A 25194-nucleotide genomic window follows, 5' to 3' on the forward strand; every position below is an offset into this window, starting at 1 on the left:
TTGCATCACACTGAGATTTTTGCACACGGCGTTGTAATACGGTGTTTTTTTTCTTTCTGGAAGATTTGCTGGTTTATCCAGGATGTTTCTATTGCGCGTCGTCGCTTTAAGATGTTCTCTGTTCATATTTAGTTTGTTGCGGTTGCACCCGACTCAAGAGCCGCATGGCTCACAGGGCTATACCTAATAAATGAAACTTGAAACATCAGCACCAAGCAGTCGGCTTCTCGCTGAGATAACACTGGTCAACACACTTTTCTGGCATAAGGTATTCCAACGGTTTTAAGTTAATTTTGGGGTGCTGATTCCAAATCTGGCATCAGTTTTTGTCTATCACATCAGGTTTTTGAGATATCAAATATTGCATTTTCAATAAAAACTGCAGAAGAAAAATATTAAATAAAAGTGGATATCTACATAAAATGATATTATAAACACACTATCCTAAAAATACAGAACCATATTTTAACACTAAAGCAGTCACTGACTCGCAACAACTTGAAATCATAAGTGACAGAGTTAATTTCTGGTAAAATCAATGAAAATGGGGTATGCCGATAGCATAAAAATGAGATGTGATAGAGCAAATCTGAGATCAGATTTGGAATCAGCACCCTGATATTAGTCTAGAACAGCTGCAAAAGTCTAGGCCAGATTTTTGTTAATTTTTTTTGTTGATCAGTGTAATTGAATCTCAGACATAATGTAATTGAAGCACAGAGGTAGAGTTGCGGGGGGGGCAATGTGAGGCACGCCGTGCAGAGGGTTCGGATCCACGTTGCTTGGAACGTGGATCACCGCGACTGCTCCCAGGGTGAGTGCGCTCAGCTGCCTTCATGACGAAGACGTTTCGTTCGGGGGGAGGCGCTTCCAGGCCCTGTTGAGCTCCCTTGGGAACCCGTGTCGAGACCGTCGACAGCCCGATTGGAGAACCGGGCAGGCACGCTTTCGCGGTGGAGGTGGTTGGTGGTGGTGGTGGCGAAGACGGTGGTGGCGGAGGTGGTTGGTGGCGGTGGTGGTGACGACGCTGCATCGGTGCGCGCCCTTCGCTGAGTAACGGGCGGGTTAATGAGCCCCGCTCACTCATGGCGCCCTTGAATTTCCAGGGACGCTGTCGAATCCTGGCGCGCGTGGAGGACAGGGGAGGGGTGTGGGGTGCTCAGAGCAACGTGGGTCGCTCGCGAAGGAGCAGGGGGGGTAAGGGAGTAGAGGGCTAGGACCCCCCCCCCCCTTCCTGCTGACGCTGCGTGGTGGTGCTGGGTCCCCCAGGTGAGACACGGATCTCCGCTCGCCAGCCAACCCCGGAGAGCGAGGCAACACCCACGCCGCTCCGAGCCGGCCCGGGTCTGGGCGAGGATGAAGCTCCCGGCCCTCGTCCTGGTGCTGGGTGAGACGACGACGACGACGATGAGTGATGAACGACGATTTACGAATGATGGATCGTGGTGGTGGTTTACAAATGATGACGACAAATCATCATCGTTATAATTACTTATCGATGATGCGGATGGCGAGTGGTGTATTCTGATTGGTAATTAATTGATGGATGATAATGATAAAGGTGATCATTTTTTTAACGATGCTTGGTTTTGGAGTGATTATGGTAATATGATGAAGAGGTCATAACGATAACGTTCTATTAATGATGCCGATGATTGCTGTTGGATGATGATGATGATGATATTTTGCAGGCGTGATGCTCGCCATCACCGCTGACTGCAAGGAAGGCAGGAAGAACCGCCGCAAGTGTAAGGAGCCCTCGCTCATCTCACTCATCTCTTCCCCCGAATCTCCCTCCCATTAGCTCCCCCCTCTCTTACCCTATCTGTCACTCTTCCCTCACGTCTTATTTTCTCCTCTCTCATTTCCTCCCCTGCCTCTTCACCCCCCCCTCCCTAACTCGCCTCTCTTCTCTCTCCGTCATCTTCCTGCACCCACCCCACCTCCTCTCCCTCCCACCTCCATTTCTATACTCTCGTCTCGTCTCCTTTCTTTCCTCCCCCAACTTCATTCTCTCATCTCTCCCTCCTCTCTCTCTGCTCTCCCACTCTCATCTCACCCCCGCTCACTTTCACTCTCGCTCCCACCTCCCTCTCTCTTCTCTCGTCTCCTTCCTTTTCCTCCTCCCCGCACCCCGCCCATCTCACCATCTCACCTCTCACTCCTCTCTCTATCCTCTCCCTCTGTCTTTGCCCTCTCTCTTCTCCCTGCTCCCCTCACCCCCCGCAGCCGCTCCACTCATAGACTGCGACGTGCGTGCGGCCAAGGTGAAGGGGAACGAGTTCGTGGTGCGCTGCCCGCCCGGCTGCCGCGAGAAGAAGGCCAACGTGTGGGGCAGCGCCGTGTACGCCTCCATCTCCAGCATCTGCGCCGCCGCCATCCACAGGTGCCGCCGAGGGACACGCGCCATGCAAAAGACAAAGATCCCCGTGTAGCCCTCAAGGGACCGTCGGGGCAAGTGCTGCTAGCGAGCACCCGCCAAGGCCGGAACGGCAAACGAAGGGCGTAGTTGGCCGTAGTCACGTTCGGACGCATTTGCCTCCCGAGGTGGCGATTTTTACGCACCGCATGCGGTACTGATTTGAGGCTGAGTCGACCTAGAAGAGGCCCAGGACCGGCTCAGATAATAGTCGTCACCGGTGTTAGCCGTGAACGGGAATTTCCACCAGCTGTCCATCACACGAGTCGACGGTCGGTGGCAAATTGATAAGCCTGCTCCCCACCATATCCACAATTTTTAAAAAAATGTATACATCCCATCAACCACACAGCTTTCTTGGCAGTGCGAGGTGAATGAGTGAATGAATCAAATAATCAAACTATTTGGCGCTGCTGCTGCGTTGGCAGTGGTGCACAAATAACAAAACAACTCGACACATCCATCAATAACATTGCCTGATGTCTATATGTTTTGCATATCGATTTGAATGCGGCAGCGTTATTCACGAACGTGAGATGTTTTTTTTGTCGTCAATCCGATGATCAGTGCGTGAGTGTATCAGTCAATCAGTCGATGAGATGATCAGTCAGTCAATTGTCCATTTCATAAATCGGTTAATTAGTCAGTAAAATTATTTCAGGAATAAATCCGCCAAGGAGTCAAACTACTCAGTCGGAATCAACACAGCAATCACCACCACCGACTGCGAACATTTGGCAGGACCCTCCTCAAAATAGTCATGGCACTCGGCGAGACTTTCCTGGGTAAACGACCGTAACAAAAACACATGAGCAATGATATCAATAAAATGAGTCATCCGGCAAATCAATCAATCAATCATCCTAACAGTCATTAAATCATGCCACGGTCAATCAGGCCACTGTTGGATGAATCATGAATGCGAAGCCTTCCGGAATCGGAATCGGCGCTGCGAGCTCCAACCTCCGCTCCACCGAGCCGGTGACAGGATGCTGCAACAACATGAACAATCACAACAATCATGATGGTCAAAGTAATATCTAAAAATATTCATCACTCAACAAAAACACGTTTAACACGAGCACAGTTAAGGTGGGCAGCGGTGCAGGGGGGGCGGGGGGGGGGTGTCATCCACTGGGTCTGACGGGTCATCGAGTGCGGTGAGGGGTAGAGGGTGGGTGGAGTGGCGAGGGTGGTGACGGTGGTCGGGGAGACAAAGGTGGTCGGGGTGCCGATGGTGCCTGTGGCTGTGCGCGTCCCGCAGTGGGGCCGTGGAGAACCAGGGCGGCGCCGTGCGGGTTCGCAAGATGGCGGGGCAGGCGAACTACCGCGCCTCGGTAGCCAACGGGGTCCGCTCGCTCTCCCTGCCCAAGTGGAGCGGCTCCTTCACGCTCTCCGGTGGGCAAAACACTCTCCCGCTGCCTCCCTCCACCTCTTAGCATCTCCCCCTGCCTCCCCTGCCTCCCCCTGCCTCCCCCTGCCTCCCTCTGCCTCACTCCACCTCCCTCTGCCTCCGTCCATTTCCCTCCACCTCCCTCCGTCAACCTCGTCAGTAATTTCTTGAGTAAAAATCACATATAACGGGGCGACATTTTGGGCAATGGCTCTTCTTCATAGCACATTCATTTTTGGGGGATTTAGCTTTGATGTGCTATGATGACGGACCATTGGCCAAAACGTCGCCGATCATATATATGTTGATATTTACATTTTTTTTTAAGACCACGGTGTAATTGACGAACATGTTGATTTTTATTATTATTATTCATGTTTGTGGTGCACCACTGCCCAGGCATCAGCGTCATTACCAACTGATGTTCGTATTTTTGTTTCAACTAATTAACATCCTTTGAGATTTTGTTTGTATTACAACAAATACAAAGATCACCCGTATAGCCTGTTGGGGCAAGTGTGCTGTCGCCGAGTGGGCAACTCGACAACGACAACGGCGACAACCACACATCTGAAGTACGCTTTCTGTGCGCGTGGCAGCGTCGGACGCCAGGCTGAAGAAGGGCGAGCGGGCCAAGCTGGAATTCTTCCCGGCTGCGGAGTCGTCCGTGAAGATCGGTGAGAGAGCTTCTTTGGTTACGGAGGAGCGGGGACGCGTTCTTCGGGGGGGGGGGGGTCGTCTCCTCGCTTCAGACGTAGGGCACCGGGGGGGGGGGGGGTCGTCTCCTCGCTTCAGACGTAGGGCACCGGGGGGGGGGGGGGGTCGTCTCCTCGCTTCAGACGTAGGGCCCCGGGGGGGGGGGGGGGGGGTCGTCTCCTCGCTTCAGATGTAGGGCCACCGGGGGGGGGGGGGGGGGGTCGTCTCCTCGCTTCAGACGTAGGGCACCGGGGAGGGGGGGGGGGGTCGTCTCCTCGCTTCAGACGTAGGGCACCGGGGGGGGGGGGGGGGGTCTTCTCCTCGCTTCAGACGTAGGGCACCGGTTGGGGGGGGGGGTCGTCTCCTCGCTTCAAACGTAGGGCACCGGTGGGGGGGGGGGGGGGGGTGCGTCCACGTTTTACAATGTCGGTAGTCGACGCTCGTGACGATTGCGATTAACCGTGGAGAGCGGTCGCGTTTCGCGCAGGGAAGCCGCAAGCGCCGCAAGGGCCCATGACGACCAAGCCCCCGGCCGCGACCCCGGCAGCACAGCCAGCACGCGGTAGGCCCCAACACTAACCCTGTCCATAGCCACAACACAAACCCTGACCATAGCCACAACACTAACCCTGTCCATAGCCACAACACAAACCCTGTCCATAGCCACAACACAAACCCTGTCCATAGCCACAACACTAACCCTGTCCATAGCCACAACACAAACCCTGACCATAGCCACAACACAAACCCTGTCCATAGCCCCAACACTAACCCTGTCCATAGCCACAACACTAACCCTGACCATAGCCACAACACTAACCCTGTCCATAGCCACAACACTAACCCTGACCATAGCCACAACACTAACCCTGTCCATAGCCACAACACTAACCCTGTCCATAGCCACAACACTAACCCTGTCATAGCCACAACACTAACCCTGTCCATAGCCACAACACTAACCCTGTCCATAGCCACAACACTAACCCTGTCCATAGCCACAACACTAACCCTGTCCATAGCCACAACACTAACCCTGTCATAGCCACAACACTAACCCTGTCCATAGCCACAACACTAACCCTGTCCATAGCCACAACACTAACCCTGACCATAGCCACAACACTAACCCTGACCATAGCCACAACACTAACCCTGTCATAGCCACAACACTAACCCTGACCATAGCCACAACACTAACCCTGTCCATAGCCACAACACTAGCCCTGACCATAGCCACAACACTAACCCTGTCCATAGCCACAACACTAACCCTGTCCATAGCCACAACACTAACCCTGACCATAGCCACAACACTAAACCCTGTCCATAGCCACAACACTAACCCTGTCCATAGCCACAACACTAACCCTGTCATAGCCACAACACTAACCCTGTCCATAGCCACAACACTAACCCTGACCATAGCCACAACTATAACCCTGTCATAGCCACAACACTAACCCTGTCCATAGCCACAACACTAACCCTGACCATAGCCACAACACTAACCCTGTCCATAGCCACAACACTAACCCTGTCCATAGCCAGAACACTAACCCTGTCCATAGCCACAACACTAACCCTGACCATAGCCACAACACTAACCCTGTCCATAGCCACAACACTAACCCTGACCATAGCCACAACACTAACCCTGTCCATAGCCAGAACACTAACCCTGTCCATAGCCACAACACTAACCCTGTCATAGCCACAACACAAACCCTGACCATAGCCACAACACTAACCCTGACCATAGCCACAACACTAACCCTGTCCATAGCCACAACACTAGCCCTGACCATAGCCACAACACTAGCCCTGACCATAGCCACAACACTAACCCTGACCATAGCCACAACACTAACCCTGTCCATAGCCACAACACTAACCCTGTCCATAGCCACAACACTAACCCTGTCATAGCCACAACACTAACCCTGACCATAGCCAGAACACTAACCCTGTCCATAGCCAGAACACTAACCCTGTCCATAGCCACAACACTAACCCTGTCATAGCCACAACACAAACCCTGACCATAGCCACAACACTAACCCTGACCATAGCCACAACACTAACCCTGTCCATAGCCACAACACAAACCCTGTCCATAGCCACAACACTAACCCTGTCCATAGCCACAACACTAACCCTGTCCATAGCCAGAACACTAACCCTGACCATAGCCAGAACACTAACCCTGTCCATAGCCACAACACTAACCCTGTCCATAGCCAGAACATTAACCCTGTCCATAGCCAGAACACTAACCCTGTCCATAGCCACAACACTAACCCTGTCCATAGCCAGAACACTAACCCTGTCCATAGCCAGAACACTAACCCTGTCCATAGCCACAACACTAACCCTGTCCATAGCCACAACACTAACCCTGACCATGGCCACAACACTAACCCTGTCCATAGCCACAACACTAACCCTGACCATAGCCACAACACTAACCCTGACCATAGCCACAACACTAGCCCTGACCATAGCCACAACACTAACCCTGACCATAGCCACAACACTAACCCTGTCCATAGCCACAACACTAACCCTGACCATAGCCACAACACTAACCCTGTCCATAGCCACAACACTAACCCTGTCATAGCCACAACACTAACCTTGTCATAGCCACAACACTAACCCTGACCATAGCCAGAACACTAACCCTGTCCATAGCCAGAACACTAACCCTGTCCATAGCCACAACACTAACCCTGTCATAACCACAACACAAACCCTGACCATAGCCACAACACTAACCCTGACCATAGCCACAACACTAACCCTGTCCATAGCCACAACACAAACCCTGTCCATAGCCACAACACTAACCCTGTCCATAGCCACAACACTAACCCTGTCCATAGCCACAACACTAACCCTGTCCATAGCCACAACACTAACCCTGTCCATAGCCACAACACTAACCCTGTCCATAGCCACAACACTAACCCTGTCCATAGCCACAACACTAACCCTGACCATAGCCACAACACTAACCCTGACAATAGCCACAACACTAACCCTGACCATAGCCACAACACTAACCCTGTCCATAGCCACAACACTAACCCTGACAATAGCCACAACACTAACCCTGACCATAGCCACAACACAAACCCTGACCATAGCCACAACACAAACCCTGACCATAGCCACAACACTAACCCTGACCATAGCCAGAACACTAACCCTGTCCATAGCCACAACACTAACCCTGACCATAGCCACAACACTAACCCTGTCCATAGCCAGAACACTAACCCTGACCATAGCCACAACACTAACCCTGTCCATACCCACAACACTAACCCTGACCATAGCCAGAACACTAACCCTGTCCATAGCCACAACACTAACCCTGACCATAGCCACAACACTAACCCTGTCCATAGCCAGAACACTAACCCTGTCCATAGCCACAACACTAACCCTGTCCATAGCCACAACACTAACCCTGTCCATAGCCACAACACTAACCCTGACCATAGCCCCAACACTAACCCTGTCTACAGCCACAACACAAACCCTGTCCATAATCATAAACATAGCCCGTTCTCTAACCTTAGCCCTATCCCTATTCCTAACCCTGTCCATAACCATGACCCTTTAAACCAACTCTAACCCTGACAGGACCCTCACCCAAACCTCACAATTACACGAACCATCGCACTAAACACAAACATCGTGACCACCAATGTGACCCAACTCCGCAATCTACCTTCACCGTCACACGAGCCCCTAACCCCCCTCCTCTAAAACCTGATCGCATTCTTGACCTGACCCACAGGCCCCGTGGGTCGGGTCTCGGTCCCGGAGCGCCGCGTGGTGACCCCTGACCGCAGGCCGCCGGCGGGAGGATCCTCCTCCTCGTCCTCGTCGCTCTACCAGCTGCAGCACTCACACAACGGTGCGCCACTCCAGGGGAGGGTGGGGCAAGATTCGGCCGCTCTTCCCCCCTCCCTCCTCCCTCCCTCCCCCTCACCCCTCCCTCCCTCCCCACACCCCCCTCCGTCCCCTCCCCCCTCCCTCCCCTCTCCCTCCCCCCTCCCTCCCCCCTCCCTCCCCTCCCCCCTCCCTCCCCCTCACCCCTCCCTTCCCTCCCCCTCCCTCCTCCTTCCCCCCTCCCTCCTCCCCCCTCCTCCCCCTCCCTACCCCCTCCCTCCCTCCTCCCCCCCTCCCTCCCCCCTCCCCCACCTCCCTACCCCCTCCCCCTCCCCCACCTCCCTACCCCCTCCCTCCCCCCTCCCGCCTCCTTCCCCCCTCCCTCCTCCCTCCCCCCGCCTCCCTCGCTCCCCCCTCCCTCCTCCCCCATGTGTCTTCGCGTCCCTGGGTGTCTCCCCGTGCCTCGCTGTGTCTGTCTCCCCCGCGTATCGCCACGAGTCTCTCCTGTCATTAGCTCCGCCCCCTCCCCATGAACTGGCTCTCGTGCAGCTCGCACGGAGTCTGCCTCTGCACGGCTTGCTACTAAAACTGTGTGTGTGTGTCTGTGCGTGTGTGCATGTCTGTATGTATGTATATATGAGTGTGCATGTCTGTGTGTGTATGTGTGTGTCTGTATGTACTTGTCTATGTGTGTATGTGGTGTCTGTATGTACGTGTCTGTGTGTGTCTGTGTGTATGTGTATGTGTCTGTATGTACGTGTCTATGTGTGTATGTGGTGTCTGTATGTACGTGTCTGTGTGTGTCTGTGTGTATGTGTCTGTATGTACGTGTCTATGTGTGTATGTGGTGTCTGTATGTACGTGTCTGTGTGTGTATGTCTGTGTGTGTGTATGTGTGTGTATGTATGTGTGTATGTGTGTGCACGTGCTTGCTCGTCCGTGCATAACGCTTGGTCGCAGACCGCAACACGGGCTGGGCGGAAGGCGGATCACGTGACAACGTCATCGTGCCCTGGGCGCCGGCTGCAGGTGAGCGCCCGGCCCCCCCCCCCATCCCACTCACCCCCCCACTCACCCCCCTCTCCCACTCACCCCCCCTCCCACTCACCTCCCACTCACCCCCCACTCACCCCCCTCTCCCACTCACCCCCGCTCCCACTCACCCCCCCTCCCACTCACCCCCCCCCATCCCACTCACCCCCCTCCCCCACTCACCCCCCTCCCACTCACCCCCCTCCCCCACTCACCCCCCCTCTCCCACTCACCCCCCCTCCCACTCACCCCCCCCTCCCACTCACCCCCCCATCCCAATCACCCCCCTCCCCCACTCACCCCCTCTCCCACTCACCCCCCTCTCCCACTCACCCCCCCCCCCTCCCACTCACCCCCCCCTCCCACTCACCCCCCTCTCCCACTCACCCCCCCCCTCCCACTCACCCCCCTCCCCCACTCACCCCCCTCTCCCACTCACCCCCCCTCCCACTCACCCCCCCATCCCACTCACCCCCCCTCCCACTCACTCCCTCTCCCACTCACCCCCCTCTCCCACTCACCCCCCCCCCCTCCCACTCACCCCCCCTCCCACTCACCCCCCTCTCCCACTCACCCCCCCCTCCCACTCACCCCCCTCTCCCACTCACCCCCCCTCCCACTCACCCCCCCATCCCACTCACCCCCCTCCCCCACTCACCCCCTCTCCCACTCACCCCCCCTCCCACTCACCCCCCCTCCCACTCACCCCCCCCATCCCACTCACCCCCCCTCCCCCACTCACCCCCCTCTCCCTCTCACCCCCCATCCCACTCACCCCCCTCTCTCACTCATCCCCCATCCCACTCACCCCCCTCTCCCACTCACCCCCCATCCCACTCACCCCCCTCTCTCACTCACCCCCTCTCCCACTCACCCCCCATCCCACTCACCCACCTCCCCCACTCACCCCCCCCTCCCACTCACCCCCCCTCCCACTCACCCCCCTCCTCCTCCCCGCAAGTAAACGACACCACCCCCACTCGAGCTGCACCCCTGTCGACTTGCAACTGCAGCCATCTCCAACTGCATCCTCCCTCACCCTGCACACTCACGCCCCCTGCACCCCCAACTCGACCTACACCCCGATTTCATCCAATTGCGGCATATCCTCACTTCCGCCACTGGCCCCTGCAGCGCCTGTGACGGTGTATCGCATGTTGTGTGTGTCGCATGCTGTGTGTGTGTGTGTGTCGCATGTTGTGTGTGTGTCGCATGCTGTGTGTGTGAGTCGCATATTGTGTGTGTGTGTGTCGCATGTTGTGTGTGTCGCATGTTGTGTGTGTGTATGTGTCGCATGTTGTGTGTGTGTGTCGCATGCTGCGTGTGTCACATGCTGTTTGTGTGTGTCACGTGCGTGCGCGTATCGCATGTTGTGTGTGCGCATGTCACGTGTGTGTGCGTGCCGCATGCTGTGCCTTGTGTGTCCCCGTGCAACAGGGCGCGACGCCTCCTCCAACCTCCTCTACGGATACAGCGCCAGTGAGTAGGAAGGTGACGAGGCAGGAGGGAGCGGGACAGACGTAGCACACGGCGAGAGTGACCGAGGCGGTACACGACGAGACGGACAACACAAATGAGATGCACAGTACAAACGACAACACGGCGGCAATGAGAAACAACCCGAGCGAGACGAACGGTGGTCGATGCCAAATTTGATTGTCTTCTCCGTGTTGTCCCCGACCTGTGCCGACTCACTTCGTCCGTCTGCCATCGTTCCACCTGTGCCGTTTCGTTTGCGTCGACTCGCTCGCCCCGCCAGCCTAAGGCGAAACGACCCTCACGTTTAAACTCGAGGGCCGAAGAATCGCGACGTGATCGATGTTTGGTGCAGTTGTTGGGACTGCGATCGGACGATGCAAAGTTGCGCTCAACCGATCGGCAGGCAGCGAGCCGAGATGAACGACCCCTGCTGTCCTGTGCGACGTAAGCGAGTGACGTGGGGTTCCTGCTGCAGCGTTTGGTGGCATTTGGGACGAAGGCAGAGGTCGCAACCGAGTACCCGATACCTGTACCCTACCCGATACCCGGCTACCCGTACCCGGCCGGGTACGGGTACGGGTACCCGTTTGCGACCCTGGTGCGGCCGGGTACGGGTACGGGTAGGCCGTGAGTCACCAGTGAGTAACCGTTTGTCACTCATTTCGGGTAGGGTACGGGTAGAGTACGGGTACCCATACCCGGCCGGGTACGGGTACGGATACCCGTTTGCGACCCTGGTGCGGCCGGGTACGGGTACGGGTAAGGAATCAAAACCCGTTTGCGACCTCTGGGCGAAGGAGCCACGGGCACACGAACCCTATCGCACGGTGGCACTCGTTTTCACCGACCCGGTGGGGGATGGGTATGCAGGGCCGAGATCGCCCGTACATCGGGAGTTGACCTTACGACCCCTTCATCTGACTGCGAGCCGAGCGCTTCTGTTGCGCCGTGGAGGGCACGCGGGGCGCTGCGCCTGCTCTGCGAATGACACGTGGCTTAGTTCACACGTGACGCTTTGACGCCGTCACACACGAGTACGCAATGGGCAGATTTTGTCACCGTGCCGCCTTCAAACATGGTGTAACCTCATCTCCCTTTCTTGCTTATTGCGCCTTTTCTCTCTATTTTCGTTATCTCCTCTCTTCAATTATGACCTTAAATTCTCTCCTCTACCTATCTCTGTTCATGAGCTCTTCTTTGCTTTGGTCCTTCACTCTCTCGTTATCTCCCTCCCTATATCATCTACTCCCGATTTCACCTACTCTCTCATCGCTTTTTCCTCTTCGGTTATCTCTCTTCACCATACATTCTCTCTCCTACCCCATCTTCTACCTTCTCTCGTTATCTCTCTACTCCCCGTCTCATCCGCATCTCCTCCTGTCTCTCTTCCCTCTCTTCTGCCTTCTCTCGTTATCTCTCTACTCCCCGTTTCGTCCACATCTCCTCCTGTCTCTCTTCCCTCTCTTCTGCCTTCTCTCCCCTCCCCTATCTTTCTACCCCACATTGTCTCTCCACTCCCCTCTCTCCTCCGCCGCCCCCTCCCCCACCACTCTCGCCGCTCTCTGCGCAGGTGAAGGTGACCGATTGACCCAGTCCACGGGGCCCAGCACAGGTGAGAGCTCGATAAAGGGGGAGAGAAACAAACCTCGAGGAAAGCACGTGCTGGCTCTGCTCTTGTCGCTACACTCCCCCCAGGGTGTTTGTGTGGGGGCTGTCTCTAACGTGAGCTCGAGTCTGTTGAGAATCAAACACACGCAAGCCGTCACGTTCTCGCGCGTGCCCTCGCAGCGTCCCAGTGACTTCACTGCTCTTTGGCCGGTTGTTCTTAATATTATTATTATTATCATCATTATCATCATCATCTTTACACTGGTTTACCCAGCAAAGCGTCTTTAAGGCCCTGTTCGTGGAGGGTTCCTGCTATGTTTTCGGGTGACAATGGCGTGGTGTTTGCCGATCGAGTAACATGCGAATTATTGTCTTAAAATGTGGACCTTAACGTTGGCAAACGACGGCCTACTCTTCTTCGAACGACGCCACGGGATCTGTCACGTCCCCCTCGCGAAGCAGGCGGCGCAGAGTATTTTACGGCTAACGAATCGGTGATGTTAACCAGGGCGGCCGCTCAAGGCTCGATCCCGCGAACCCTCTGAAAGAGGCGCGGCAAAACGCGCTCCCTGCCGGCTGGGACGGCAATGTGGGGGACGGCTCACCGTGACCTTCGCGATTAAAAAATATATATATTTCAGAGACGCTGGCAAACCCTGCGTAGGCTTTGCAGCTCCGAGACAACAGCCGTTTTGGCCTTTGGCTCGCGTATTCAGCTTAAGCTGCGCAAACACCGGCTGCGTGCAGGTGCGGGCGGGAGGGCGAGCCAGCAGCAGCAGCAGAGTCCAGCAGCGTCCAGTGAGTGGAGAACGCACACGCGTGCATGCACACACACGCGTGCATGCACACACACATGCACGTGTACACACACACACGCACGTGTACACACACACACGCACGTGTACACACACACACGCACGTGTACAGCCACACATATACACAGGTACACTCACCTGGCATACAGCGAACTCCCACGCACACACACACCGAACCCACGCTCACCGGATCGACGCAAACAAACACCCAGAGAACACACACAGAACCCACACAATAACCGCTGTTCATCACCGAGTGGAGGTAACGTCATCATAGCGCTTGTGCCAGGCTTGGTGCACTTTGAGGCCACGTGAAGTATCACAGGCTCTCTGGTGGCGGGCGGTCACGGGACAGACCCAGGTTTTTTGGGGTTAAAACCGACTAAGATGACTGGCACACACAGAATCCACAAGCGCGCACACGGAGAGGGGAGGGAGGCCATCGCGCTCGCACGGAGTGCGAGGCTCCGACCGTGCACGCATGTCTGCTTCACCGTGGTGCTGCGACACGCCTGTGCGTGCTGGATATACCGTGTCATTGTGAGCACGTTTGAATAAAATAATTACATTTGTTTTGTCGCTGAGAAAGGGGAAGGGCCGAAGCCCAGTGCCACGTAAACGTGGGATTAATTCCCTCATCTCGGCGATCAAAAATGGAGAATTCCTCAAATTAATTACTTTATTCAAATTATCTGCACCATGGGCTGCTTGACGAAGCAGCAACGTCATCTACATGTGCAGTATATACATACGTGTGCACATGAATGTATGCGCATGTCTGGGTCAACTCTGTGTACAGCCGCGCGTTGACAAAGGGCTGCACATTTTAGGCAATTTTACTGTTGACGTGACGTGTTTTTGGGGAGTGACAGATGTACTGATGCTACAATCCCATGTCACCTGCAATCGGAAATCCTCCAGAATGACTCAGCCTCGAATGAGTACATTTTCCGGTGGAGCGATCAGGAAAAGCAGCACTGCGGAGACAAAGGTGGCCGTGGTTGAGTGGCGTGGGCCACATCACTCGTGTTGCCACCTTTTTGCCGGCCATACGTCTCAGTCGGCCGCGGTCAACTGTGTAACAAAGGCCCAACGCAATAGCACCACCAGGATTTCCTGTACGAATCAATCCCTGCCTGCACCTCTGATTAGAACAGGTTGGCCACGTAAATATGCACAGACATACTTGACTACCTATTCTGGGTCATTTCATTTCATTTATTTGGTATAGCCCTGTGAGCCATTCGGGACAGGTGGCAACCCTGCACATCACTCTCATACAGTAAATCATGCTCCATTCCGGCCTTACTCGATAGGTGCTCGCTAGCTGCCAGGGGTACAGCTTACGAGAATGAGAGATGGAGTGTGTGTGTTGTGTGTGTTGTGTATGTCATGTGTGTTGAAAGTGACGGACACAAGGAACCAGGCTCAACCCTAACTCCTGCTCGCCTTTCCATTCTAGATTGGCAGGATGCATGCGTTGAAGAATTTTACAAATATTTAGAAACCTGTGGCTCCGCGTTTCCCGAGCGTTTTCTCTCCGGTATGTGCGACGCGTACCGCCAAATTTACTAACCAAACATCGCCGCCTTTACAATGCGCATGAGGCTCAGCGTCCTGACGTGCGGTCGCGTTCAGACGCGATCGCAATTCAAAATTTCAATTATTGTCATCCACTATCGCCCGAACGTATTAAACGATTTTGAACATCTGAATATAAAATCTGACGATGAGCGGTATACATTTGAACAGAGGAGATGTTTTTTTTCAATTCAATTGATTTTCCGAAATATGTTCGATTCCAATCAGCAACGGCAACTATTTTATCAGAATTTGAAATTGTAAATCCAGTGATTCTCCCTCCGGATGAACACGGTAGTCCCATGATGCACCATTGCGTGCTGTTCCCAAACACGGTGCTTTTTTTTACTAATAACCTTGAACATTTCACACTCTTAAATTTTCAAGCAACAGTACTAATAATGTCCAAAACGACGCTCAGGGTAATGGTACATTGCTCAGTGAACGCCGGGTCCGTAAATCGCGCAGCTCCATTCCGTCGTGAGGGACCGATCCGTTCACCGCTGTGTATGCATTCTCAGGCGTCGTTTAAACACTCCGAAAACGCTCCCCCTTAATTACTCGTCAGTGCCTCCCCGTCAACTCACCGGCAAACACGCTGTGACTGTCATTGACAAAACCCTCGTGACTGGAATTGGCCACACACCCTAATAATGCAAGAAACCTCTTCGTAAGTACTGAGACTCGGTGAGACTACATTGCTGGATACAAAGAGGGCATTATTACTGGGTGTTTGTTTGGCAATTTTTCCTTTCCCATTATAAAGTTAAAGCAGTAGTCGGTGCGTGTTACTGGGTAGTTAACGTGGTACGCTTAAGCGAGACGCGCGTATGAATGGAAACGCACGGCGGATGGGGTTATCCTTTGTACCGCAGCGCATGTTTCGCCGGGCTGCACGTGGCCTCAATTAACCAGAAACCGGCCCCTCGAGCTGCTCATGGACAGGTGTGACTCCAGATTGGGGGATATAATGCTGTCCGTTACGTGTGACGAAAACGACCCATGCCACTCAAGTGCTGTTATGGCGAGCGTTCAGTTGGCTGGATGATTGCATCCTAACATTCGACAACACTGCACACGTTTTATCTTGGCGTGAAATCGGACACTGTGTCTGAGTCTATGATACTGCATTGACGCGTGGACGGACAGCATCGTCTCTCCCCAAGCTGGGCCGCATCTTCTGTGGACTTTGAAACTAAGCCCTGGGCTCTGCGCTCGTGGTCGTGGCTTTTCTCACGCGGTGGTCATACGGGCACCTGACAAATCGGAGAGCTTTTGTCCACCCTAGGGATACTGTTAGATGGGGTCCATTCTAGTTCGTTAACCGCCTTAAAAACGTAATTTTTTTTTAAAATTACAATCCTGTCGGAAAATGCTTCGGCATCATCGTCATGAACTTGTGCAGTGTGTGTGACCATGGTGCTAAAGCATTTTTGTGCAGTGTTTCTGTGCCCTCCGTAAATAACAGTTGCAGCTGCTCATACAGCGACAGCTGTTGCCGTGGCCCACACTAAACAACTAAAATCGAGATTCGAGCAGAGGCGGTGGCCGGGGGCTTGCGCCGATTTTTTTGTTTATCGATTCCGAGAGGTGCGGGTGAGCTGTCCGTGGTGCTGGCCATGAACACTCACGGTGACGCGTGACGACGAGGCCGTGTGCGTTCACGCGGGGCCAGTGCCGGTTAGCGTGCACGCGAACTTTACAATGTCCAGAGAGACGCCTCTTCTTAACGAAAGGCCCTCCATCGATCGGGTCGTTGAGGCCGATTTAAAATTTGTTGCTGTGATTTGTGGAAAGGACAGCGGGAGGTGCCGAGAGAAGCCCTCTGCCCCGCCCCTCCCCGCCTCGTAGAGATTAACACGAGTTAATATTCGCCCCAAGCTCGAGTGGTCCTGATTTTAAAGTGTTGCGTGCCGGTTGTTTGAAGTCATCGCCTCGCCGTGTGGAATGCTGCGCGAGCCATCCCGACGAGCCCCGTTTCACATGAGGTTGTCTAAATCGGCTTCATTCAACAGTTGTGATAAATTCCATCAAAAACACACACTACCAACTCTCACTCGAGGTGGGTTATACATTTGCAACGTTTTGAGAAATAGATCGCTCTAATCTGGCTTCACGCGAACGGCTCGTTAAGGAGAAGTGGCACGCGTGACCTAATACGCTTAATAATAATTTCAGAGTTCAGCCCAATTGAGCCCTGTTTTTTGTGGGGTTTTTTTGTTGTTGTAAGATTTGTACTCGGCGTGCATTGTAATCCATCGATTACAATCGGTTCTCGTGCTTGTGATTCGTGTATCGAATCGTGCGAGCGAGAATTGATTATTTCCAATTCGTGCACTTTGTACGTAATGTTGGCGCATGGCCCCTGCCGCTACCAGAGGCCGCTACGTTCACCAGACAATGACAAAAATATACTGCTGTCGATTCGTGCGTCGAATTGTGACCCCGAATCGTGGCAATTCGTCAAATCACGAGAGGGGCGAAATATTGTTACGGGGCCACGTTTATTCCACAATAAACACGACCCGAGACAGGGAAGGAAAACTGCTGACAGTTCATTTGGGCCGAACTCTCCAAAGCGCCAACTGAAGTTACATTTTTCGCCCGAGTGACATTTCTCCTTAATTGAGTTTCCCACCTGCAAAACGTTTCGACATCAAAGAATCTGTCGAATATGTCCACGCCGAACCGATTTACCTTCCTTCATGTGAAAGAGCTTCTGCTGCTGCTGCTGCTGCTGCCGGGTCGCTGTGTCTCCACGCTTGCCCGCATCAACCCGTGCCGCTTGCTTTTTCCAGGATACGACGTAGCCACCGGCAGGCTGTATGCGCGTCCGGGTAAGTGGTTCGGCGACCCCCTCCGCACCCCGCCCCCTTCCCTCCCCACTTCATGTCCGACGTGTGACACCCCCCCCTTCTCGCAGGCTGCCTCCCCTCCCCACCTCCCCCTCCCTGGCTGAGCTGCGCCGCGTGTCCTGCAACGCAATTTGCGTGGCAAACGGTTGAGCAGTGGCGATGGATGCGCGTTCCGCACGGCTCCGCGGGCACGTGTTAGTCGTGTTAGTCGTGTTAGTCGTGTTAGTCGTGTTAGTCGTGTTAGTCGGTAAATCGGTCCCCTGTTCCGAGCGCGCCTGCTGGCGAGCGGGAGCACGGGGCAATACAACTCAACCCCAGTGAGGGGAAGAGACCTCTTGAACCCACCAGTTTCACCATAGAGTAACTGGATGAAAACAAGGTTAAGGTGATATCATCATTAGATCTCCTATTATTAAGGTTACGGTGATTCTAGGGTGCACAAAGCCGTAGCGATCATGTCACTCTTGCGGTGACATCGATAGCTACGGTAGTCAAATTACGGTGCCCGAAATTTATTCCAGCGTCCTTTTTTCCCCACTGTGAATGAAACTTTCCACCCTTATTTGGGGCAGGCCAGGACCCAAAGTCTAGGCGTGACGCAGATACAGGATAAGAGCTGCTTGTTTTCTGGGTTGTGCCTCTACATTTAAATGCGGCAGCGTTTGTGTGCGCAAGTTGCGCCTGAGCATCGGATGCATTTGTCACGGAACGCAACCAGAGAACACGCGCCAAATGGAAGCAGACAGTGGGGAGTAATCATCTCTGCGATTTGACTTTGGGAGAGTGCTAGAAATTGCACATTGGCATGGCGGTGCCGACTTCCCTCCCAGCAATTGATGGAGTTCACGCAAATTATTTGGTGATGCTTGCTACTGCTGTGTTGGCAGTGGTGCACAATAGCAAAAAAATAAAACTCAAACACGTTCGTTAATAACAGAGTGGTCTTAAAAGAAAAAAACCTCTATTTCATAGGCGACGTTTCGGGCGATGGTCCTTCATACCACATACATGCTGTGAAGAATGCCCGTTATATATTTCCCTTATGAGGCTACAGAGTTATTGACGAATGCGTTGAGTTCGTACAAATGGTTTCTCTTTTCCCCCACCATGAAGGGGTGAAGATGACGGTAACGATCGGCTCGATTGACTTTGACCAAAATTTATCCCCGATATTTATCTACAGTTACGCGCATGCATTAACATCCCCAACTTATAGCCACGCAATCACAGTCTCTTAAGAGACTCTTAAGAGACTCTTAAGAGACTCTTAAGAGACTGTTATCCCTCCTAATTGCCCTGCATGCACGAATCATTGTGTTCAATCTCTCGAGCTGAGAGTCATCGGCATGCCAGTCGGCCACTACCACTTGACGCTGTCAGTCTCACCACTCTCACCCAGCGGCCACGTTACTAACAACCGATCAAAGCAAACCCCCTAATCGCCACTTAACACCGCACCCCTTAACCTACAACCCCTAACCCCGTCCACGACCCTGATCCTAACCCTGCAGGTACTTATACACCCAGTGGAGAGACGAACGGCAAGAAAGCAGACGCAGGTAACGTCATACTCGTCATCATTATTCTCATAATAGTCGTTATCGTCAATGTTGGCATCATCTTCAGCAACATCATGAGCAACATAAACCATCGCGCGAACTCCGGTCGTCATCGCAGCGGCTCTTGGCGAGCCACCGAACAAAGGCGGTTACCACATCGCGCGCTTTCGGATGCGTTTCTGCGACCGTCTGGAACGCTCGCCATTCCGATATGAGGACGCCATTGGAGCTATGGCACTTTAAATCGCGATTTAAAACTAATCTCTTTAGAACTTCTTTTTGTGATTTGCTGCCCTTCCCCGCACCTCTGATTATCACGGTTGGCTACGTCTAGTGCGAAAGAAGTTTCACGTGCATCCATCACCTTCACGAGTTGTGGCTGTTCGGGAGCCCTAGTGGAGTGTAGTTCTGCATGCAGCAGCAATAATAATCAGCATAATGATAATTACATTCATCCAGAAAATGCTAACTGAACCTTCAGACTTTTTGAGGAGGGCCCTGCTTTGGGATGTTTGGTCATTTTATTTCAAATGTGTGAGTTGCATGTGGGAGGCAACTCGAGTACTCGAAGAAAACTCACCACAAATATGAGGGGATAACATTGAAAGGGTCGTGAACCTACTTGCTGTACTCTCTCCTGCTACCTCCTTAGCCACCTTGTGACCCAGCGGGCGTGTAACGCCACCGCGCTCACCACCCATCGCATGCAGGCAGCAGCGTGGTCAACAGCGTGCAACACAAACATTGTTGTGATAGACTTAAAGCTTTCGTGACTGCAGGAATTCATACTATTTGGGTCTTTCGGTAAAGTCACGAGCTAAGTTTTACCCAAGACCCAAAGAGTATTGTTGTTATTATTACATTACGCTTGTTTACCCAGGAAAGCCTCACCGAGTCTCATGACTCCCTTCTACGAGGTTTCAGTTCAGTTAATTTATTAGCTATAGTCCTGTGAGCCATTCGGCCCTTAAATCGGGTGCAACCACAACGAACAAAACATGAACAAGAAACATCTTAATGTGACAACGCGCAACAGAAAAATCCAGGAAAAAACAGCAAAGTCTTCCAGAAGAAGCACCGTATATCAATGCTGTGTGCAGAAATCCCTCCCGTTAAAGGTCCTGCCAAGTTTGCGCAGTAGGGGGTAGATTATTGCTGTGCAGATTTCAACCGAGCCAAGTTTTCAAACCTGGCAAATTTGGACCATGACGCCGGCACACAGAATGACTTTCTCCTGCGAAACCCATCATAGCATTTTTAATGTTTACCGTGAAGCAGACGGCGTGTAGTATTGTTACGGTTAATACACGCGCAGCATTAATCAGGGTGGCCGTTCGATTTGAACCGTCAGTGGTATTTTCAAGACGGGATGAAACCCCCCCTGTGGCCTGGTGACGTTTCGAGTGTTCAGTTTATTTGGTTTGTGACACGGATGATGATCCCGTTTAGTGAGCTGCCCGGCTATTGTACACGGGACATCCCTGGTGTTGCGTGAGCACAGCAGCAACAACCGAGGACAAACAACGTGTAAACATTGCAGAAAACGAGTACGGGGAATCCCTAATGAATACTAACAGGCAAAGGAGGCGCAGTATTTGACGGTGGGGGTGAGGAGGAGGAAGGGGTGTAAAGAAAGGCTTAATATAAATGGCAATTCATCGGAAGTGAGATGAAGCGCAGCGTCGTTGAGAATCACTCTCATCGCAACCCCCAATGATACCGATAGCAAAGGACGCTGGAAGAATGTGTGCATCGAACCTACCCACCCCCTTCCCCCGATGTTCTTGGTAAAAGAGTCCGTTTTGTCTACGACAAAATATTTCGGCAATAGACGCCTCGCCGACGGGAGCGGATTGTGAATTGGCAGCGAAGAGCTGTTCACATTTTTGCGGCCAAAAACGGACACGGGGACGACGTAAAGTTGCGTGATTTGAAATGAGAACTCGGGCTCAGTGGGCACGAGAAGGTCGATTTTACACGCCGATTCTCACAACCAACATTAGGATTCATGATGAGTTTCTTTTGGGTTAGATCATTTCGGTACATTGTCACATTTTTATTGTATACAATTTAACATTTACATTATTCCTAACCCAAAATCAACCATTTATTCAGCACAAAACACGTGTTTTGGAAATCTAAAGCGTGACAAGGACGTCCCGGCATACTTTGCGTGTCTAGATGATGGCACCAATATATATGTGTGTGCCACACACAGCCTGTGATACAAACAACAATTTTTTTAAATATCAATTGTGTGTCTGGTCTGCATGGTACAGTATTTTATTTCTCGTCGATTTTGCACGAGCCACAGAAAGTAATAGCTCCGACACGAGGGTGTTCATAGTCTTCTGCTTGTCGCCTGCAGATTACAGGCAGGGCATGCGTGCCGGACAACCACAAGCCAAGGAGCAGGGTGGGTATGGGTAGACTGTCCACTTCACTTAAACATTGCCACACTGCAGGGGCATCCAATGGATCATTAGAACAATAATCCCCTTTATTCGTGCTGATGGTCGTATCACGTGATCGTAAGTTATGGCTGATGGCTTAGAACGGCCTGGATCTAGCAGTGGATTTAATTCAATTTGCTAATGATGATTATTAAAGGCGCTCTATAAATATGAAATGAGATGGGGAAAGACATTCTATTGCTACGGATTACACTTGTCCACATCTCCATGTTTAAATCCGAGTACAATCACGACAACCGCGAGGTCGGCTGCCTGCCTGATGACGCTCGTTGCAATTACTGGCGAAACGTCGTACTCAGATTGTAAATGTTGTGGATTTGCTTTCCAACACACCGGTGTGCTGAACTAGTAACGAAGTGGCTTGTTCTGTTTACGTGACAACCCTTACTAATTGGCTGCGTCGGGTGATGGCGGGTTTAACGACACATTTATATATTTACGCGATCTAAAACCAAACAAACCCCTGCATTATGGAGATTGGTCGCGAAAGCCCGACGGCTTCGTGTTAAATAGAGCTAGCAGCAGGAGTGGTAGCACGACCATCGGCGCCCGTCGCTAAACCTCGTGTCCTCGTGCCCCCAGGGCCGAGCCGCGGAGAGGCCGAGTCGAGACACGAGGCCAGGGGACCCGTGGTGGCCGGGAGCCCCGGTGAGTGTCGGACACAACAACAACCGCCATTCGCCACTAAGTGGCGAAGACGTCACCACGACGCTTGTGCCAGGCCATGTGCACCTTGAGGCCATGTGAAGTGTCGAATGCCCGCTGGCAGGAGGTCACGGGGCAGACCCAGCAGGTGCCACGGGTCGACTGACTGAGATGACCGAGATGACTGGCTGATGCACCACCACCTGTGCCCCCTACTGTGCCAACTTGCTGTGCTTTAGCCACCCGGCGCTCCGCTCATTGTTGTGAGCGTTGCTCCTCCGCCCTCCGTTGTTGTTGGAGGGCTACTGCCTCCAACTGCCCAGTAGCATCCTTCACGAGCCTCCTCCACAAAGGCCGATCTTGACACCGCTGGTACCATTCATCGGTAAGTCCACTCAGCTCCACGTCCTCCTGTACCACATCACTCCATCTCTTCTCTAGCCCGTGCCGCGCCCGTTTAGCCCCCTCGATCCGGCCGAACAAAAGCTGTTTAGGCATGCGGTGGCTGGGCATGCGGGCTACATAACCCAGCCAACGCAGCCTTGCCTGTCGGAGGAGCTCACCATCACACACACACCATCACACACACAATCACACACACACACACCATCACACACACTTTTTTTCTTCTTCTGGGATCCCTCGTAGTCGAGTATTATTCCCCTCCAGGTGTCACTTGTCCGTGTTGGGAGGTGGGCCTGGCTGGCCATGGGTCTGGAGATGGCTGAATAGGCCAATCCGTGACCTGCAGATCTTGACACAGTGGGTGCACGGATAGTCCATTCTGGAGCTCCCACTCGTTGTTGTCTCTGGTGTATGTTGCTTTGTGGCGTGCTCTTTTATCTGGCTATCAACTCTCTTCGTTCGGCCTCAAAGTGCTCCATTGTTGATTTTGGATATGGACAGCCATATCTTAGAAGGATTCTCCATCGTGCTTCACGATTACTAGAAGAAAGCTTTAGTTAAATCGAAGAAGGCTATGTAGAATGGTATTCTCTGCTGCTGGCACATCTCTTGGAGTTGAGGGGGTGAGAATATCATGTCTGAGGTTGCCCTGTTAGGTCGAAAGCCACTATGCAATTCAGGAAGGAGTTTTTCAGCAATTCGTAGAAGTCTGTTTAGTAGGATTTTTGCCAGTATTTTGCCAGCGGTGGCAGGAAGAGAGATTCCTCTGTAGTTGTCACAGTCTGACTTGTCACCTTTTTTGAAGATGGTGACAATGATGGCATCTTTCAGTTCGTTGGGAACGTCTTCAACATTCCAGATCCTGGCCATGAGGGAGTGCAGGTGTTGTCCATGTTTGTAAATTCCAGGAGGAATCTGGTCTAGCTCACTGGCTTTGTTCTCTTTCATCTGCTTGACAGCTGTAGCCACTTCAAGCATCGTTGGTTCTCCAGCTAAGTCCTCAGTGGTAGAGTGTTGTGGAATCTCACTGAATATAGAAGCGTCTACAACAGCGTTGCAGTTGAAAAGACTGCTGAGGTGTTCCTGCCAGTTGGAGATTATTGCATTTTGTCTTTCAAGATTTCTGTCCCCATCTTTAGATTGGAGTGGTGCGAGGCCCTGTTTTGATGGTCCATATTAGACTTTGGTTGCTTTAAAAATCAATGTGGATTATTGAATCTGCAAGATGTTGTATTTCTATTGTTTTGTTTCTGAACCAGTTGTTCTTCAGTTCTCGTATTTTAGTTTGTACTTCCGATTTGGCCTCCTCATATGATTGTTTTTTCTGTCTAGACTGTTTGTGTTGTTGCCAGGCGATGCTTTCCGCTTCTTGTCAATGAGGCCTGTGATTTCCTGGTCGTTGTCATCAAACTAGTCACAGTTTTTCCTTCTTGTGTAGCCAACGGTGTTTTCACAGCTGGTTATAGCTGCCATCTTCAATTGTGTCCAGTACTCATGAACATTTTCTGAAGTCTGGTTGGTGCTGAGTCTTTGAGCTAGTTCTTCTTTGAGTCAGGCCTGTACTGCTGGGTCTTTTAGTCTGGTTACATTGAGTCTTTTCCTCTGTAGCTGTGGTCGGTTGATGTGTTTGTCGTTTAGTTTGAGAGTAATCATTGATCGAATCAGTATGTGGTCAGTCCAGCAATCGTCTGCATTGATCATGGCACGAGTCATGTGGACATCTGTGCTGTCAAGCTTCCTGACAATCACGTATCCAGTAAATGCCATCAAGGGTGGCACCATGAGGTCTTAAGGCTATTCTCCTGCATGAATAGGATGTTGGTGATTGTCAGGTCATGCTCAGAGCAGGTTGTATGAAGGTGACCATTGGCGATGGACTTTCCAACTCCCTCTTCACCAATTACGCCGTTTGCACATTTGATGGTCTCTCCCAACTCTAGCATTGAAGTCGCCAAGGAGAATCAGCTTGTCAGTGTTTGGTGTACTCTGAAGGATTTGGTTGACTTGGCTGTAGTAGGTCTCCTTGGGGTCTTCTTCAGAGTCCAGTGTTGGTGCATAGGTGCTGATGATGGTTGTATATTGGTCTTTTGCGAGTTTCAGGCGTAGGGTCATAAGACGCTCATTGATACAAATTGGGAGCTCAATTAAGCTGTTGATGAGCACGTTGTCTACTGCAAACCCTACGCCATGCAGGCGTCGCTCATGCGCTGGTTTACCCTTCCAAAAGAAGGTGTAGCCTCCACTTCTCTCGGTCAGTTGGCCTTCATCTGCCAGAGGGGTTTCGCTCATGGCGGCAAAATGGATATGAAATCGTCTAAGCTTGTGCGTCA

At 52.6% G+C, this 25194-nt stretch overlaps 2 protein-coding genes across 9 annotated transcripts in view; both read left to right on the top strand.

Moving 5' to 3' along the window:
• Positions 1-1217, top strand: part of LOC144720144 (visual pigment-like receptor peropsin) — a 48335-nt gene extending 47118 nt beyond the window's left edge. Inside the window, exon 8 of the mRNA XM_078596651.1 lies at positions 1107-1217. Within this exon, the coding sequence (XP_078452777.1) occupies positions 1107-1217 (111 nt within the window). The remainder of the gene's footprint in view (positions 1-1106) is intronic.
• VIT (vitrin) overlaps positions 1-25194 on the top strand; it is a 49099-nt gene that overhangs the window by 13926 nt on the left and 9979 nt on the right. For 2 of the 8 annotated variants that reach the window (XM_078596081.1, XM_078596082.1), the window contains 16 exons: positions 1270-1387; positions 1692-1748; positions 2230-2386; positions 3684-3817; positions 4412-4489; positions 4996-5070; positions 8317-8436; positions 9372-9440; positions 10881-10922; positions 12493-12534; positions 13278-13328; positions 14808-14888; positions 17725-17763; positions 19293-19340; positions 21709-21756; positions 22397-22462. In XM_078596081.1, the coding sequence (XP_078452207.1) occupies positions 1357-1387; positions 1692-1748; positions 2230-2386; positions 3684-3817; positions 4412-4489; positions 4996-5070; positions 8317-8436; positions 9372-9440; positions 10881-10922; positions 12493-12534; positions 13278-13328; positions 14808-14888; positions 17725-17763; positions 19293-19340; positions 21709-21756; positions 22397-22462 (1138 nt within the window). In that variant the 5' untranslated portion in view covers positions 1270-1356. The remainder of the gene's footprint in view (positions 1-1269; positions 1388-1691; positions 1749-2229; positions 2387-3683; positions 3818-4411; positions 4490-4995; positions 5071-8316; positions 8437-9371; positions 9441-10880; positions 10923-12492; positions 12535-13277; positions 13329-14807; positions 14889-17724; positions 17764-19292; positions 19341-21708; positions 21757-22396; positions 22463-25194) is intronic. The other 6 variants (XM_078596084.1, XM_078596083.1, XM_078596085.1 and 3 more) reach the window with 6 other exon arrangements.

This window comes from Lampetra planeri, chromosome 7 (genome assembly GCF_965212315.1).
Source record: "Lampetra planeri chromosome 7, kcLamPlan1.2.h2, whole genome shotgun sequence".
Taxonomy (NCBI): Eukaryota; Metazoa; Chordata; class Hyperoartia; order Petromyzontiformes; family Petromyzontidae; genus Lampetra; species Lampetra planeri.